This window comes from Trichomonas vaginalis, chromosome III (assembly GCF_026262505.1).
Source record: "Trichomonas vaginalis G3 chromosome III, whole genome shotgun sequence".
NCBI lineage: Eukaryota > Parabasalia > Trichomonadida > Trichomonadidae > Trichomonas > Trichomonas vaginalis.
This window is the reverse complement of record NC_067205.1, coordinates 23,684,215-23,698,047: the sequence shown is the minus strand read 5'-3', so window position 1 is coordinate 23,698,047 and position 13,833 is coordinate 23,684,215. Positions and strand designations below refer to the sequence as shown.

The 13,833-nt window shown below is 35.8% G+C and overlaps 11 protein-coding genes and 2 pseudogenes across 13 annotated transcripts, besides 1 other annotated feature; 9 read left to right on the top strand and 4 right to left on the bottom strand.

Moving 5' to 3' along the window:
• Window positions 1-11,642: part of a mobile genetic element that runs on past the window's edge.
• Window positions 744-1,451, top strand: TVAGG3_0752260 (NADH Oxidase domain-containing protein; the record flags this gene model as incomplete). Its single annotated transcript, XM_001304770.2, has 1 exon — window positions 744-1,451. One exon carries the CDS (start codon window positions 744-746, stop codon window positions 1,449-1,451), a length of 708 nt encoding a protein of 235 aa, XP_001304771.1.
• On the bottom strand, window positions 1,770-2,633 carry TVAGG3_0752250 (oxidation-reduction process; the record flags this gene model as incomplete). The annotated part of the gene is made up of 1 exon (XM_001304771.2): window positions 1,770-2,633. One exon carries the CDS (start codon window positions 2,631-2,633, stop codon window positions 1,770-1,772), a length of 864 nt encoding a protein of 287 aa, XP_001304772.1.
• Window positions 3,560-4,378, top strand: TVAGG3_0752240 (phage tail repeat-like family; the record flags this gene model as incomplete). Its single annotated transcript, XM_051245293.1, has 1 exon — window positions 3,560-4,378. The coding sequence occupies one exon, from the start codon at window positions 3,560-3,562 to the stop codon at window positions 4,376-4,378; it is 819 nt and encodes a 272-aa protein (XP_051091880.1).
• TVAGG3_0752230 (uncharacterized protein) lies at window positions 4,518-4,880 on the top strand (the record flags this gene model as incomplete). Its single annotated transcript, XM_001304772.2, has 1 exon — window positions 4,518-4,880. One exon carries the CDS (start codon window positions 4,518-4,520, stop codon window positions 4,878-4,880), a length of 363 nt encoding a protein of 120 aa, XP_001304773.1.
• TVAGG3_0752220 (serine threonine-protein phosphatase family) lies at window positions 4,899-5,141 on the top strand (the record flags this gene model as incomplete). Its single annotated transcript, XM_001304773.2, has 1 exon — window positions 4,899-5,141. One exon carries the CDS (start codon window positions 4,899-4,901, stop codon window positions 5,139-5,141), a length of 243 nt encoding a protein of 80 aa, XP_001304774.2.
• TVAGG3_0752210 (uncharacterized protein) lies at window positions 5,146-5,994 on the bottom strand (the record flags this gene model as incomplete). The annotated part of the gene is made up of 1 exon (XM_001304774.2): window positions 5,146-5,994. The coding sequence occupies one exon, from the start codon at window positions 5,992-5,994 to the stop codon at window positions 5,146-5,148; it is 849 nt and encodes a 282-aa protein (XP_001304775.1).
• TVAGG3_0752200 (uncharacterized protein) lies at window positions 7,296-7,814 on the bottom strand (the record flags this gene model as incomplete). The annotated part of the gene is made up of 1 exon (XM_051245292.1): window positions 7,296-7,814. The coding sequence occupies one exon, from the start codon at window positions 7,812-7,814 to the stop codon at window positions 7,296-7,298; it is 519 nt and encodes a 172-aa protein (XP_051091879.1).
• TVAGG3_0752190 (uncharacterized protein) lies at window positions 8,693-8,848 on the top strand (the record flags this gene model as incomplete). The annotated part of the gene is made up of 1 exon (XM_001319351.2): window positions 8,693-8,848. The coding sequence occupies one exon, from the start codon at window positions 8,693-8,695 to the stop codon at window positions 8,846-8,848; it is 156 nt and encodes a 51-aa protein (XP_001319386.2).
• TVAGG3_0752180 (phage tail repeat-like family) lies at window positions 8,868-9,452 on the top strand (the record flags this gene model as incomplete). The annotated part of the gene is made up of 1 exon (XM_051245291.1): window positions 8,868-9,452. One exon carries the CDS (start codon window positions 8,868-8,870, stop codon window positions 9,450-9,452), a length of 585 nt encoding a protein of 194 aa, XP_051091878.1.
• TVAGG3_0752170 (uncharacterized protein) lies at window positions 9,499-10,467 on the top strand (the record flags this gene model as incomplete). Its single annotated transcript, XM_051245290.1, has 1 exon — window positions 9,499-10,467. A coding segment is annotated over one exon (969 nt), but the record flags the coding sequence as incomplete, so codon positions are not given.
• TVAGG3_0752160 lies at window positions 10,500-11,636 on the top strand (annotated as a pseudogene). The gene has a single exon. A coding segment is annotated over exon 1 (1,137 nt).
• A 139-nt stretch (window positions 11,643-11,781) lies between the features above and the next one.
• TVAGG3_0752140 (uncharacterized protein) lies at window positions 11,782-12,045 on the top strand (the record flags this gene model as incomplete). The annotated part of the gene is made up of 1 exon (XM_051245289.1): window positions 11,782-12,045. One exon carries the CDS (start codon window positions 11,782-11,784, stop codon window positions 12,043-12,045), a length of 264 nt encoding a protein of 87 aa, XP_051091876.1.
• Window positions 12,046-12,094: 49 nt separating this feature from the next.
• On the bottom strand, window positions 12,095-13,422 carry TVAGG3_0752130 (annotated as a pseudogene). Its single transcript has one exon. A coding segment is annotated over exon 1 (1,328 nt).
• Between the last annotated feature and the right edge of the window lie 411 nt (window positions 13,423-13,833).

The following is a 13,833-nucleotide window of genomic DNA, read 5'->3' as shown; positions in this document are numbered from 1 at the left end:
ATTGAAAAATTGTGATATTATTGTGTAACAAAAATCAAATTGAAAATGTTAAAAATATAATATTATTTTATGAAAATATTTTGCTTTTCATAGGAAATAATTGCATATGATGTGATAGTAAAACATTTTGAATGAAAATAATTTTTTTGAAAAAATATGATTGCATTTTAACTCGAAACATCATGAAAATAGATATAAATTATAAAAATATGAATTAAATTAGAAGTAATTTACTTGAACTCCAATAAATTAGATTAATTTCATAATAAAAATAAATTATATAGTACATTAATCATTAAATTGTATTGATAAATATTATTAAAATTTAATAAGCTTATAAGATTTATGATAATTTTCAATTTCAGCTAAATTAATTGCAAATCATAAAAAATATCTACTCAGATATAATATACATGTCGAATACATATAATATACTTTGCATAAATTATCATAAAACATCCATTTTCTAAAATAAATAATAATAAATGATTTAAAATATTATTGATCAGCAAAAATTACAAAAATTCGATTCTTTGAATAGAAATTGTGTATTTTATTTATTTTAATACACATATCAGGGATTATGCTTGGGCAAAGTTATGTTTCTCAATTGATATCTCGATAGACCTCAGAAAAATTGAACAGAATGGGTAAAAATTTTTTTGAATAAAATTTTATTGAAATAAATTTTAGTTCATTTTTATTAAAGAAGCTCACATATGAGTGTCGAATACATTAGGACAATGCCAGAAGCATTCAAGAGGAGGCACAGCACACGTGCATTCACTAAAGCTGAATTTGAAGACAGCAAGAAGCATTTTGTTGAAAGTACAGTTGAAAGGATTAATTCAGTAGGTAAAAACCTTGGATACAAGATTGAACTTGTTGTTACACCACCAGGATTCGGAAGAATGAATATGCTTGTCAACGAAGCAGGATGGGTTCTTGCGCGCACCGAGAAGGGAAATCTCGATGTAAACCAGACACGTGAGCAGTATAAAGAGATTGGATACATGTTCGAACGATGCATTCTTGAACTGACTCGCATGGACATAGCAACATACTGGTTCGGAGGCTTCAACAGATCAAAAGCCATCGAGTACTTTGAGAACAAGTATGATGTTGTCATCGGTTTTGCATTTGGCGTTGAAGGCGAGGATCGTTGGGTCGAATCCGTTGTTAAATGGTTTGGATCATTCAGAGGCGAGAGTGTGTACGAGGAAGAATTCTTTGACAGATACGAGTTTCCAATGAAGATCGATAACGTTGGAGAGCGAACTGACATCTGTCTCGGGCTTCATAAGATACCATGTGTTATGAAACCTCATAACTTCAGAATTTTATTCCAAGAACCAAATATTCATGTTTTCATCAACGGAAACGGTGTTGCACTATTTCCAAATAATGGATGGTTTGATATCGGAATTGTTCTTGGAACTATTGCAGAATAGTATGAATCAGAAGGATATAAAACGGAAATGATCAAGTTAGAAAATCATCCAAATTGCCCTAAGACTGGTGAGTTTGTATGCACAGTTATTTTAACTAAATAAAAATAAGAATAAACATAATTTTATTTTGCCACCTTTACGTTTTTCTTATTATCATTTATTCAGAAAATATGATTGTATTATAGGCTGATAAGTAAATTTCGTATGGTACTATAGTTTGGAAAGAAATGAGAAAGATCATGAATCATATGTTTATTACCTTACGAAAAAAAAATTAAATTCAAATTAATTGTTTAGTTTCAATAAAAATGAATGTTTTTACAAATATTGTTTTGTGATATCCATGCAGTAATCCCAAACTTTCTGCTCATTTTCAACTGTGTAGAACTTATCATAAACAGCTTCTTCACCTTTTGGACCATAATATTTTCCAGTGACACCTTCGAGGTCTTTCGATGTTGCGCAAGTGATGCTTGGACGTGCAGCATCTTCCATTGAATTCATCATTGGTTTCCAAAGCAAATAAATGAACCACCAGAGCCAGTTCTTTGTTGACTCACGGCCGAGATTAGAATTTGTGGATCCTGGGTGGACACAGTTAAATGTTATATTTTTAATTCCCTTCTCATTTGCGAACTTAATGAAGTGTCTCATTACCCATATGACGTAAAGCTTTGAAAATCCATAGGCTCTTGGCATAGTGTATGATTTCTCAAGTTCAATGTCGTCAAGAGCAGGTTGTCCTCCCATGTTGTGCGAAGCAGAAGAAACTGTAACAACTCTTGCTGCTTGTGATTTACTGAGGGAAGGCAAGAGGAGATGCGTTAATATGAAAGGTGCAAAGACATTAACCATCATAGTCTTCTCATGCCCATCACGGGTAGTTTCGCGAGCACTACCAAACTGTGCACCTGCATTGTTGATTAGAACATCAATATGATCGTAGTCGTGTTTGACTTTTTCGGCAAACTCTTTGATGGATGTGAAGTCAAGGAAGTCAGCAAGATAGTATTTCACGTTCTTGTTTCCTGTCTCGTTGATGATCTCTTCTGCTGCTGCTTTAGTCTTCTCTGGGTTCCTTCCATGAATGATGATTGTATGTCCCTGCTTTGCAAGCTGTGTTGCTGTGTACTTTCCAATACCATCGGAAGCACCTGTGATGACAATAATCTTTGATTCCATCAACAAAAATGATTTTTTTTATGAAAAAAATTTGTAGCGTAAATTTTTTATATCGTAGATATTTGAAAGGTAGTCCAACAAAAAAAAGTATTTTAATAATAAGTTATATTAAAGTATTTTAAGTGACAATAGATTTTTCATAAATCTTATTGAAAAATTTTGTGAAGGTTTGGTAATTCTATTCAAAAATTGTGATGAATGGGTTGTCAGCTTATATTGGCGCGCGGCGAAGCCGCGCGCCGATAGATACGCTATATATATAAGACTAAAAATATTTTTTTCGTCGTCTTTAATTAAATCAAATTAGCTATCTAAATTTCATATTTTCGTGACTTACTTTTGACCATTTTCGGTTGCAATTTTTAATCGTTTTTAAACTAATAGCATTTATCAATTTGAGTTATATTATATTGCGGATTGATCCATTTAAATCGCCGAAAATTCAATGATAAAATAATTTCAAAAATAAATCATGCTCAAAATTCGATTTTAAGCAGTTAACTTTATTCCTTATTAGCAATATATATATAATAATCTCATAAATCACATCGAAAAGCTGGACTGCTTGTCAAATTTAAAGATATAAAAATTAAAATAATTTTAAATATAGCACTATTGATAGTTTAGCATCATAACTAATAATATTTGAAATGTTCGAATCGTTTTTTTAGATATCTTTTCAATTGATAAAGATTAACTAATAGCTGATAATGATAAAAATACAATTTTCATTAAAGGATTTTCTATTTGAAAATTAAAAAAAAATTATCTTCAATTGTAAAAATGTATTTAAATTTAATATAATTATGAAAAAAAAAAAAAAAAAAAAAAAAAAAGGCAGTGGGGCTTCCAGGCACTTCGTGCCCTCTAGCCCCTAAGAAATTTTGTCACTTTTCAGGGAAAAACATTTTTATTATTATATATAAATGAATTTTACAAAACCACCGTTACCGTTCTTTGGAAATAAGAGTAAATGTAAAGATATTCTATTGAGAGAACTTAAGAAACTACCGAATGGTCTAACATTTGTAGACTTGTTCGGTGGAAGTTTCTATATATCCCATTTGTGCCATACAATATTCCCAGACTCAAAGATTATATGCAATGACTTCGACAACTATATGGACCGTCTCAAACATATACCAGACACAAACAATATATTGAAAGAGTTAAAAGAAAAGATACCTATAGGTAAGATGGAACGTATACCATTAGATAAGAAAAATATTGTGAGAGAGGTTTTGAAAAAAGCAGAATATATAGACTGGGATAGTATATCTGCTAGACTATTATATAGTGGTGCTATAAGAGTTCATGACATTGAAACACTTATGTCAAAAGTTTTATATCTTAACTATACAAATGTTTTCAAAGAGGACATAGAAAAATATATTGAGGGTATAGAGTTTGTGAGATGTCATTGGACAGAGTTGTATGAAAAATATAAAGACAAGGAAAATGTTTTCTTTATAGTGGACCCGCCGTTCTATAACACATGGGATTTTCAATACCAAGTAGACTGGACTTTGAGAGACTCTTTAGAAACTTTAGACGTTTTACATAACCATCCATGCTTTTACTTTACATCCGATAAAAGTGGTTTGGAAAGTGTCATGAGATGGTTAGAGGACATACATGACTATGAGTTTATATATGACAAGATAGAATATGAGAGAGGTCCTATAAACTGGAGAAAGTGTCATAACAAAGAAATTTTACTAGTAAGTAAATGTGGTTTGAAATAGGACTACTTGTTTTAGGTTTTTTCCATTGTGTCATTTACTTATTTGACGTGGCAGAAAGATATAGAGAATATGAAGATGAACCAATGCCTGCAAATGTTCAGTATATGTACTCGTAAGAGATATTTTTATCTAATATTAAATGGACGCACAGAACTTAGCGAATGCACAGCAACCTGGACAACCAAACCCAGAGAATATTCCAAATGAAGTTAGAATACAAACTGCAATGGCAAACTATGGTCAAGTGCCAACAGATGTACAAATGCAAACTGCCATGTCAAATGACGCTGCGTTAGGTTTGCCACCATGGTATGCAAATATGAGATGGAAAGAGTTTTATACAAACCCTGAAGTGGGATATAAACAACTTTATGCAGATGACGCGAACACAGGAGTTGACCCAGAATATGTTTTCTACCAGAGGAGAAACAGAATGTATGAGCTCCAGTTAAAGAATGCTATGGAACTCAACAGGAAACGTAAGAGACTAGGCGGACATTAGATTTTTACATATAGTAAAATGGGTTTCTTCAGTAAGATAGGAAACTTCTTTCGAAATGTTGGAAGAGGTATATGGAATGGAATAAAATCTGTCGGAAAAGGAATTTGGAACGGAGTCAAAAATATTGGTAAAAGAGTAGGTCAGTTTGTTGGTATTATACCTAAAGACCCTGAACCAGAAGAACAAGCTCCTGTTATACAACAGCCTGAACCTGCACCACAGTCTAGTTGGCAACCAAATCCAACACCTCAACCGTATTAAAAAATTATATTTTTACCGTTCGATAGTAGTTGTATATGAAACTAAGTTCTAAGTAAAACGCATGGTATAATGGAATTATTCTTTTTCTTCCATCTGTAGTAAACCATACTTGAAAGTCTGAAATACTTCCACTTGGTGGTTCATATAACTTTGTAGGTTTTTCGTAAAAGTCATTTGCCAAGCATAAAAAAGAGTTTTGTGCGCCAGAAAATGAAGCATGAACGATAATAGCATCTGAGTCGAAAACATTTTCATATGTTCCATTAGGGTTTTCGACTTCATAAAAGTTCGGGTGTACTGGATATGCTGCAGGCTGATTTAACATCCTCAAAAATCTATACCATGCCAAGTTGTTATATTTTGTAGAAATATAAACGTCTTCTCCAAGGTCTTCTATTCTATTGATTTTAACAGTTGCATTTTTCCTGTCATATATAATATCGAGATGGTACTCTCCTTCGTCAATGTTGTACTGTTTTGCATATTCGAGATAGATATCGTTTATTTTTTCTTGAAAAGCTTGAAGAGTTGTTTCTAAGTTTACAAGCAAATTCACTTGTAAAAGTTTTCCCTGTTCAAATTTCTCATACGTACGTTTTTCTTTGTTATAGTATCGAATTTCAAAAGCGACCGTAAATGGGAAACCATGTATGGCTTCTGAAATGAATTTCATTCTACGAAAGCCAATAGCTTTTGTGACGGATGGGTCTCTTAACCATCTTAGTGGGTAGTCAAAACGATAGCCTTCATGCTTTACGGTCTCTGTCTCAAACTTTTGACCTACGTTAGTAAAAAGTTCATCTAATGGTTTAGTTGTAGCAACTCTTGAATTTTCTTTTTCTATTGAAAGCATATTTTATCTAGAATAAAATGTCGAAAGAAACAGCGTCTATGAGAGAAATACAACACAACCGACAACTCATTTTGCAAGCTCTAAATAAGAACACAACAAACTTTTCAAACTATTCTAAGATATCTGAGTCATTGAAAGAAGGAAACTTAAAACTGACGATAAACCCAATGACAGACGAGTTTCTGTTTCAAGACAGTAAGAACCATACTGTCTGTGTAAATCCAACAAAAGGAACTTTAAACGAGAAACCTATAGATGAACTTCTTTTGAAAGCAGATGTTGACAACAAAGCTGACAAAGAGTATGTCATTGAAAAAGTTCAAGAAGAACATGACAGAGCAGATGCAACATATGCAACAAAAGAGGATGTTGAAAAAAGCTGACAAAGAGTATGTTGACGATGAGTTAGCATATCTGGCTAGTGGGTTAGTGAAGAAGGCAGATAAGGAATATGTGGATGAAAAAGACAATGAAATTAAAGAAAGGGTTGAATGGTACAATGAACGGACATCGAAGATTTTAAAAACTAAAGCTGATACAGGATGGGTTTCAGGATGTTTAGACCTTAAAGCCGACAAAGAAACTGTAGATATGTTGACACAAACGGTTTCAAGTCATACCAGAGGTTTAATGGAAGATGGACAACAGTTGAAAGAGCTTGAGAAAGGTGTTACAGAGTTAAGGAATACAAAAGCAGACTCGACATGGATAGCTGGATATGTAGATGCAACAAAAGAACGTATTTTAGCATGGACAGAAGGAACATACCCACAAAAATATCATAGACATAGCATCTCTGACGTAAATGAACTTGAAGAAAAGTTATATAAAAAAGCAGACAAAACAGAGCTTCAAACATTAAAGACAGAAATACTTCAAACAGTATATCCTATAGGTTCTATTTATACGTCAATGAACTCTACCAGACCAGAAGTAGTACTTGGTTTTGGAACTTGGACTCAAATAGTCGACAGGTTTTTGTATTGTGCAAACTCTTCAAAGGAAACAGGAGGAAGTAAAACGATTTCAGGTGAAAATTTACCTGCGCACAGTCACTACATAGATTTAAGTACATCTCAAGCAGGTTGGCATAAGCATAGATATTGGGATTGGTCAGGAATGACAAAAGGTAAAGGATATGATGTTAAAGACAACGTTAAGTTTGCTATAGATTGTTACTGGAGTAACACTGAGGGAGGAGGAAACCATACACATCGCGTTTCAGGGTATACACAAACAACGGGACAAAGTAAAGACTACATGCCACCTTACATGACAGTTTACGCATGGTATAGAATTGCTTAGTCGTCATTTTCAACTTCTTTAGCATATTCGTCAGGAGTTGTCTTATATTTGTTAGGAACTGTCTTTGAAAGTATACCACCTTGAACTTTGACAAGTTTGAAACGAGGTCTGACAATAGTAGTTTTATCTTCTGCTTGCAGTCTGTACATTTTGCCATGTTTGCCTAAAACTTCATAATATTCTCTTGTATACTTTCTTCTATTTTTACGAACACGAAGGTGAGTACCTGTCGAGTTCCCATTGTTGTCATAGTCAATAGTATTTTCATATGGGTCGCGTTTAGGTATTTCTATTTTTACTTTGTCACCTTTCTTAAGTTTGAAGCCTGGCATTCTTTCTTGTTTGTCTCTTTTGACTAAACTATTAAATATATAGTCTTTCTCTAAGTCGGGGTTGTTTTTCATTTCTTCAGGGGAGTGGTTTCCCAAACCTTTTTGTTTACGGCTATTGTAAATATTTAAAACTTGTCTCATCTTTGCCTGGGAGAAGTGTCTATATTTGTCATCATATGACATTTCATTTGCTTCACCACCTTGTGGTTGGTTTAAGTCTCTTAAGATTTTATACAACTGTCAATGACACCAAGAGCAGAATGGTTTTGGTCGACAATGAAATATTGGTTTACATTTTTTGAACGCAGATAGTTTTTAATATCATCTGATTTGAAAGAACTTTCACAGTCAGATGTCAGTTTAGTTGGATGGTATTTGTCAACGAATATTGTCAAAGCAGTTTTCACATCTAAAATATTTTTGGACTGTAATGGTATGGCTTCACAGTATCTTGTGTTTTGACCAACAAATATTAGCCAGTATGGTGGTCCATCTTCTCTATACCTCGGAATGTTTTCCAAGATATCCATAAACCAAGCATTTGGTGTTGAACTAAAGATTTTTATCATGAGTGCTTTCTTTGTTGCCTTAGAAACATAGGGGTCCTTGTTTGGATTCGTCATTTTTTAACCCATAAGAAATGGGTTTATTTGGCGCATTAGCAGGAGTTGCATCCAGATTTTTGCCCGCAGTGGGAACACTAGCCAGAGGTGCATTTGGAATTGGAAGGAAGATTTTGAGTACATTAGGTATACTGAAAGAGAAAGCACAGCCTATTATACAAACTGTACAGAAAGGTTGGGATGTAGCACGAGATGCAGCAAATCTTATTCCAAATCCTGAAACAAGAGGAAAAGTTCAAGGATGGATGGACAATGTAGGAAGACAAGCAGGAAACTATTATAACAAAGCAAATGACTACTATAACCAAGCAGGACACTATATGGACCAAGGTGAAAGATTCTTTAACAGAGGATATAACCATGCACAACAGTGGGTAAACAATAACCAACCGCAACCACCTCAAACTTGGGGAATGTAAAGTTTTTTACTGAGATGAAATGAACAATACAGCATTGAGACAAATGGGTTCAAGATGGATTTGTCGACTTCCAGTAGTTACACAACCACGTGTTTGTCAAGTTCTTCCTATACCTCAAGAAGTTTTAGACCGACTTAAAAAACCTAAACAACCAGTTGAAAACAAACCAAACTAAAATTTTTTACTGAGATGAAATGACCGAAGAAGTTGAAACGGTAGATTTGACACCACAAACAAAAAGTTCAGAACCATTGTCAAAACCTGTCAAAGAACTTACAGATGAAGAGAAAAATTCAATAATAGAAAGTGCCAGGTCTGGAAATGCAAACCCTAACTACAAAGTCACTTTTCATAGAAATGGAACGGCTAGTATCTCAAAAAAGAAACAGACTCTCACAAATAAAATATTGAAGTCTGAAGGAATTTTCGAGACAACAGATGGGAAAGTATATTTTACCGACCAACAGTTCATTATAGAACATCTCATTGACTTAGAGTCGAAATATTCTAAACTTTACAACAAACACAAAAAGTTGAAAGGAAAACAAAAACAAATGGCATATGATATTTATGAAGATGTTGACGACACAACTGTTCCTGCAGGTGAGGTAAAGTCAGAGGAACCGAAAAGTGACGAAAAACCGATAGAAGAAGAGAAACCAAAAACGGAAGATAAACCAAAACCAAAGTTTAGTTTCAATACTAAACCAAGTCAACCTTCATTAGCTGGTATGGGTTGGCGTCAAAGACTTATGGCAGCAGGTGGTTATGTAAAGTAAAGAAAAAAAATATTTTTTTATTTTTATAAAAATGCCCCCATATAGAATGGACAGAAGGTCTGCTAGAATAAAAGCAGAGTTAGAAAGATATGGTTGGAAAGTTTCGAAGAAGTTTAAATATAGGAAGGGAAAGCCAATAAAAGTCTATGACAAACTGTCTGGTCTTCGCTACGAGATGGACTTAGAAACCGCGCGCGCCAATTATCCAAACAGACTCGAGAGGTTAGAAGAAGAACGTCTTATGGACATGCCTTTCGATGTTTCTGAGCCTCAAGTTGAGGGACACGACGGCTTTGCCAGATTCTACTGGAAACATGACGAACAATTGCATCCTTTGAGAAGGAAAAAAGGGAAGGGTGAAGACAAACATGCTCCCATGGAAAGAACAAGATATGCATATGAGAAGTATCGTGAAGTTAGAAGTCAAATTACATCTGGTCGAACCTTTACAGTAAACTTTGACGAAGGAAAGAACAAAGAAGGCTTCATGGGTGTACTTGCTGCAATTCAAGACGGAAATAAGAAAGGATACAATCTCAGACTAACCGTAACAGATTTAGATGGTCATATTTACTATGCACATGGCAATGTCACAACAGCTGCAATGCTTCTTGACGCTTTCAAGACTACAAAGAGAGAACAAATGGTTGACTCCGACTCAGACATTTTGAATGCAATTGAAGGAATTGCAAGTGTCAAGTTCGAATGGTACCAACCTAACCCTCAAGCAGTCAGACAACATGCTGGATACTTCCCGTTCATAAATAAGTCTGACATTGACTTGACAAGGTATGGAATTTACAATTCAATCGAAACAATTGTCAATGAACCTTGTATTCTTACATGTCTCAGGAACTCTGGTCTTGTTACAGATGAGAAGATGAAGTATCTTGAGTCATGTGTGAAAACAAGGTACATGCTCAGAGGTCAATTGTCAAAAATTGCACCGTTGGCAAATGTGAATATCCGAGTCAACATTCCGACTGAGAAAGGTTCTTCACATGACGACTATGTTGTTGACAAAGACTTACCATGGTTGAAGATTGTAATTGTCCACAACCACTTCATGTTGAACGAAAGTCTTACAAACCCATTGTTCGGAAAAGGCAAGTGCAACATTGTCAGAGCTGTAAACATTCTTTTCGAGAAAGGTTTGTTGGAACCAATTCCAGATGACAAGCTGACAGAAACTTTTGTACCAAAAGACGAAACAAACTTTTCACTGTTAGCAAGACCAAAAGTTGTTCCAGACAAAGTTATAGCACAAAAGAAGTACACAATTCCACAAGGAGTTGGATTGTTCGGATACCAACCTGAACCAGAAGAACTTCCAATGAGGTTGCAAGAACTTCAAGATGCTATAAACAAACTTCCATTGAGACATCCAATTGACGTCAAATTGTATTGGAGAGCATCTGAGTTAGGTCAGAAGGTTTTATATGAAACAGGTTGCTTCGACGATGTTTATGAGATAACAGGAGAAGTTTCTCAGAAGATAAGAGACTCACTTGAATTTCCACAAACTGGACCAATTGGTTGCGACAAGTTCGACTCAGATGAAAAGATATACTATGTCGACCTTAACGCTGCATACATGAGGTTTGTCCAATATATCCCGACTGGAATTCCAAACGAAGATGGAGAGTTCCCAGGAAGGAACTATACAGTTGGAAAAGTCATACAACAACTCTATGATATTAGGAAAGCTTCAAACCCCAAACTCGCAATGACACTGAAATTGCTTATGAATTCGACATGGGGATATTCCATTAAAAACCTCAAGAGATGAAGAGTAAACATTATGAGAAGGTCGACAACTTTGTTGAAAGGTTTTCTCCTTTTGTTTTGAAGTACGAATTCACTCAAGGTCAAAGTGGCTTAGTAACCACATTAAAACCTATTGTCGAACATTGGTCTTACCCTCAGTTCGCAAAGGCAGTCCTTGACAACTACAACAAATTCTTCTCTGAGGTCAAATCCAAAGTGAAGGTTTACTATGAGAACATTGACGCACTCATGACGAACGAAGAAGGATACAACAAACTCATTGAAATGGGAATGGTCGGTGAGAAGATGGGTCAATTCAAATTGGACAAAATTTTCACCGAAGTTCATGTAATATCGAAAAGGAAGTACTGGGGTGTTAAAGAAGATGGTGAAATAGTTAAACATTGCATGAAATAAAAAATTTTTATTCGAATTTGAATCGGACAGGTCGAGTTACACCATTCTTGGTCTCAAACTCATATATAACCTGTTTGTTTGTATTTTCGTCGACTATGGCACGAGACACAAACATTGACCAAACGGACAAAAAGTGTCATTTCGGATGGTCCCGCAGCCAATCGCATTCGAGCACTTCGAAGAAGCCTTACGTTCCAAGGGAGAGGGTGTCTGGTGCAAGGCAGAGGTCATGAGACTCTACGAGCAGTACATCCTCAATGCCTGGGAGGACAAATCGTCCTTGGATTGGCAATTCTACCAACTCCTCTGGGACGACCTCCTACGCAACTGGGATGACGAAAGAGTTCAATTCAGAGGTCAGGAACTAATTTTGCAAATGACCATTAATTTAAGCCGCTTACGCAACTAAAAACTTAAATTTACTTGGGGTTTCCCCCTAAAATAAAATTTTTTTACTCTTAGAACCACTCGAGGTTCTCCTTACGGTTGTTGAGCTTGTCACCGTCAATGTGTCTGACCCTCGTCTTCTTGTCTGGATTTGGAACCCATTGAATTGCGACAAGCTTGCCCATGGAGATTGAACCGCGATTCCGAAGGTTAAGGTTCAAGTGTCCCAAGTTGTTGAGGACTGGGGTAAGAACCTTGCCTGTCTCCTTGTTGCGGATTTGGTATGGGTAGGGTTGGGAAATTTCGTAAGCGTCATCGGCAACAAGGGTTGCCCAAACTTCCTCTTCTTCGTGTTTCTCTTCTTCATCTTCTTCCTCTTCTTCTTCGTGTTTCTTTTCTTCCTCTTCTTCCTCGACAATTCCTTCTTCAATTTGGTACTCACGAATTACGGTGTTGCATGTTCTGTCCTTTCCGAGTACCTTCCAGATGGCATCTATCTCTTCGAAGAAACGGTAGATGAGTCTGGCAAGGTCTCGGTTCTCTCTCGCGTAAATGCGCAAGGTTTCCGTCAAATCATTCAGGCATTTCTCATTGGAAGCTTGGTTCATGAGGACATCGGCTTTGAGCTTGGTCATCTCTTCCATAAGACTACTTTGGAGAGTCTTAACGGTGTTTGTCAGATGAGCTTTCAAATTCAAAATTTGAATTTGAACTGGGCGCTTGTCTGGCAACATTGAAAGGACATCTGCCATTGTGTTCGGCTTCGGTGCTTGTTCGGACATCGAAAAAATGAAGTGGTTTGAGAATGACGGTTTTACTTCAAAAAGCTTGTTATGACGGTTAAGTCATACAACAAGTTTAAAATAATATCTTGTTCTTCTTCTGAACGTTTGTTGTCTCTTCCGATAAAAGTTTCGAACATGAGAACCAAAAAACGTTTTTTGAGATTGCGAAAGAGTTCAGGCAAACGTTCATATTCTGGATATGTTGGGAGCAGTTCAAAACATCTGAGCTGACTTTCGGACAAAATTGGGACAATGTCAGAAAATTCATCTTTGGTCGGACTGCTTGAAGGTAAGTCCCTTACATGTAAGTAGCTCTGGTAAAGTCTTCTCATTTCTGCTAACTTTTGGAGTATAGCTTCGTAGTTTAGAAGTTTCAATTTTAATTGTCTTATTCCACTCTTGACATCTAAACGGTAACTATCCATGAGGTCAAGAGTAGCTTTGGTAGCTTTAAGTGGAGCTATCTGTTCCTTGACCTCTGCAATTTTGGTTGCAATTGTGATTTGAGCTCCTTCAAGTTCGCCGTCTATGTCGTTCTCAACGCCTTCAACTATAGCTTGAAACTCTTCATCGGTCCATTGAGATTGGTGTGGGACGAATTTAACTTGCTTCATTCAAAAAATGAAAAAATGTTTTTACTCTAAACGTTAAGGTTTACTGAACTGGTTGGATGTCGCCTTCACAGGTTATGTAGAACGGCTGACCCGAGAAGTGAAGGAGACCCTTGAGAATTTGGCTCATTCTTGGGAAAGGGTTCTCTCTGGTTGGAAGTTGTATCCAAGGACGCTTGGCAAAGAACTTGAGAAGAGCTTCTTTCTTTGCTTGCTTTATGTCGTCGTAGGCTGTCCCGTCTGGTATTTGAATTGGAATTCCAGTCGAAGTCTCGAGATTCAAGGCAGCCCTTCCCGTTATCCAACAGTTAACAAGCTTGCCTTTTACATTCTGCCTGAGGAAGTCTTTAACAAGCTCGTTAATTTCAATTAGGTAAATTGCCTCGTCGGTAGGTTCGACCTCGACCATTGCTA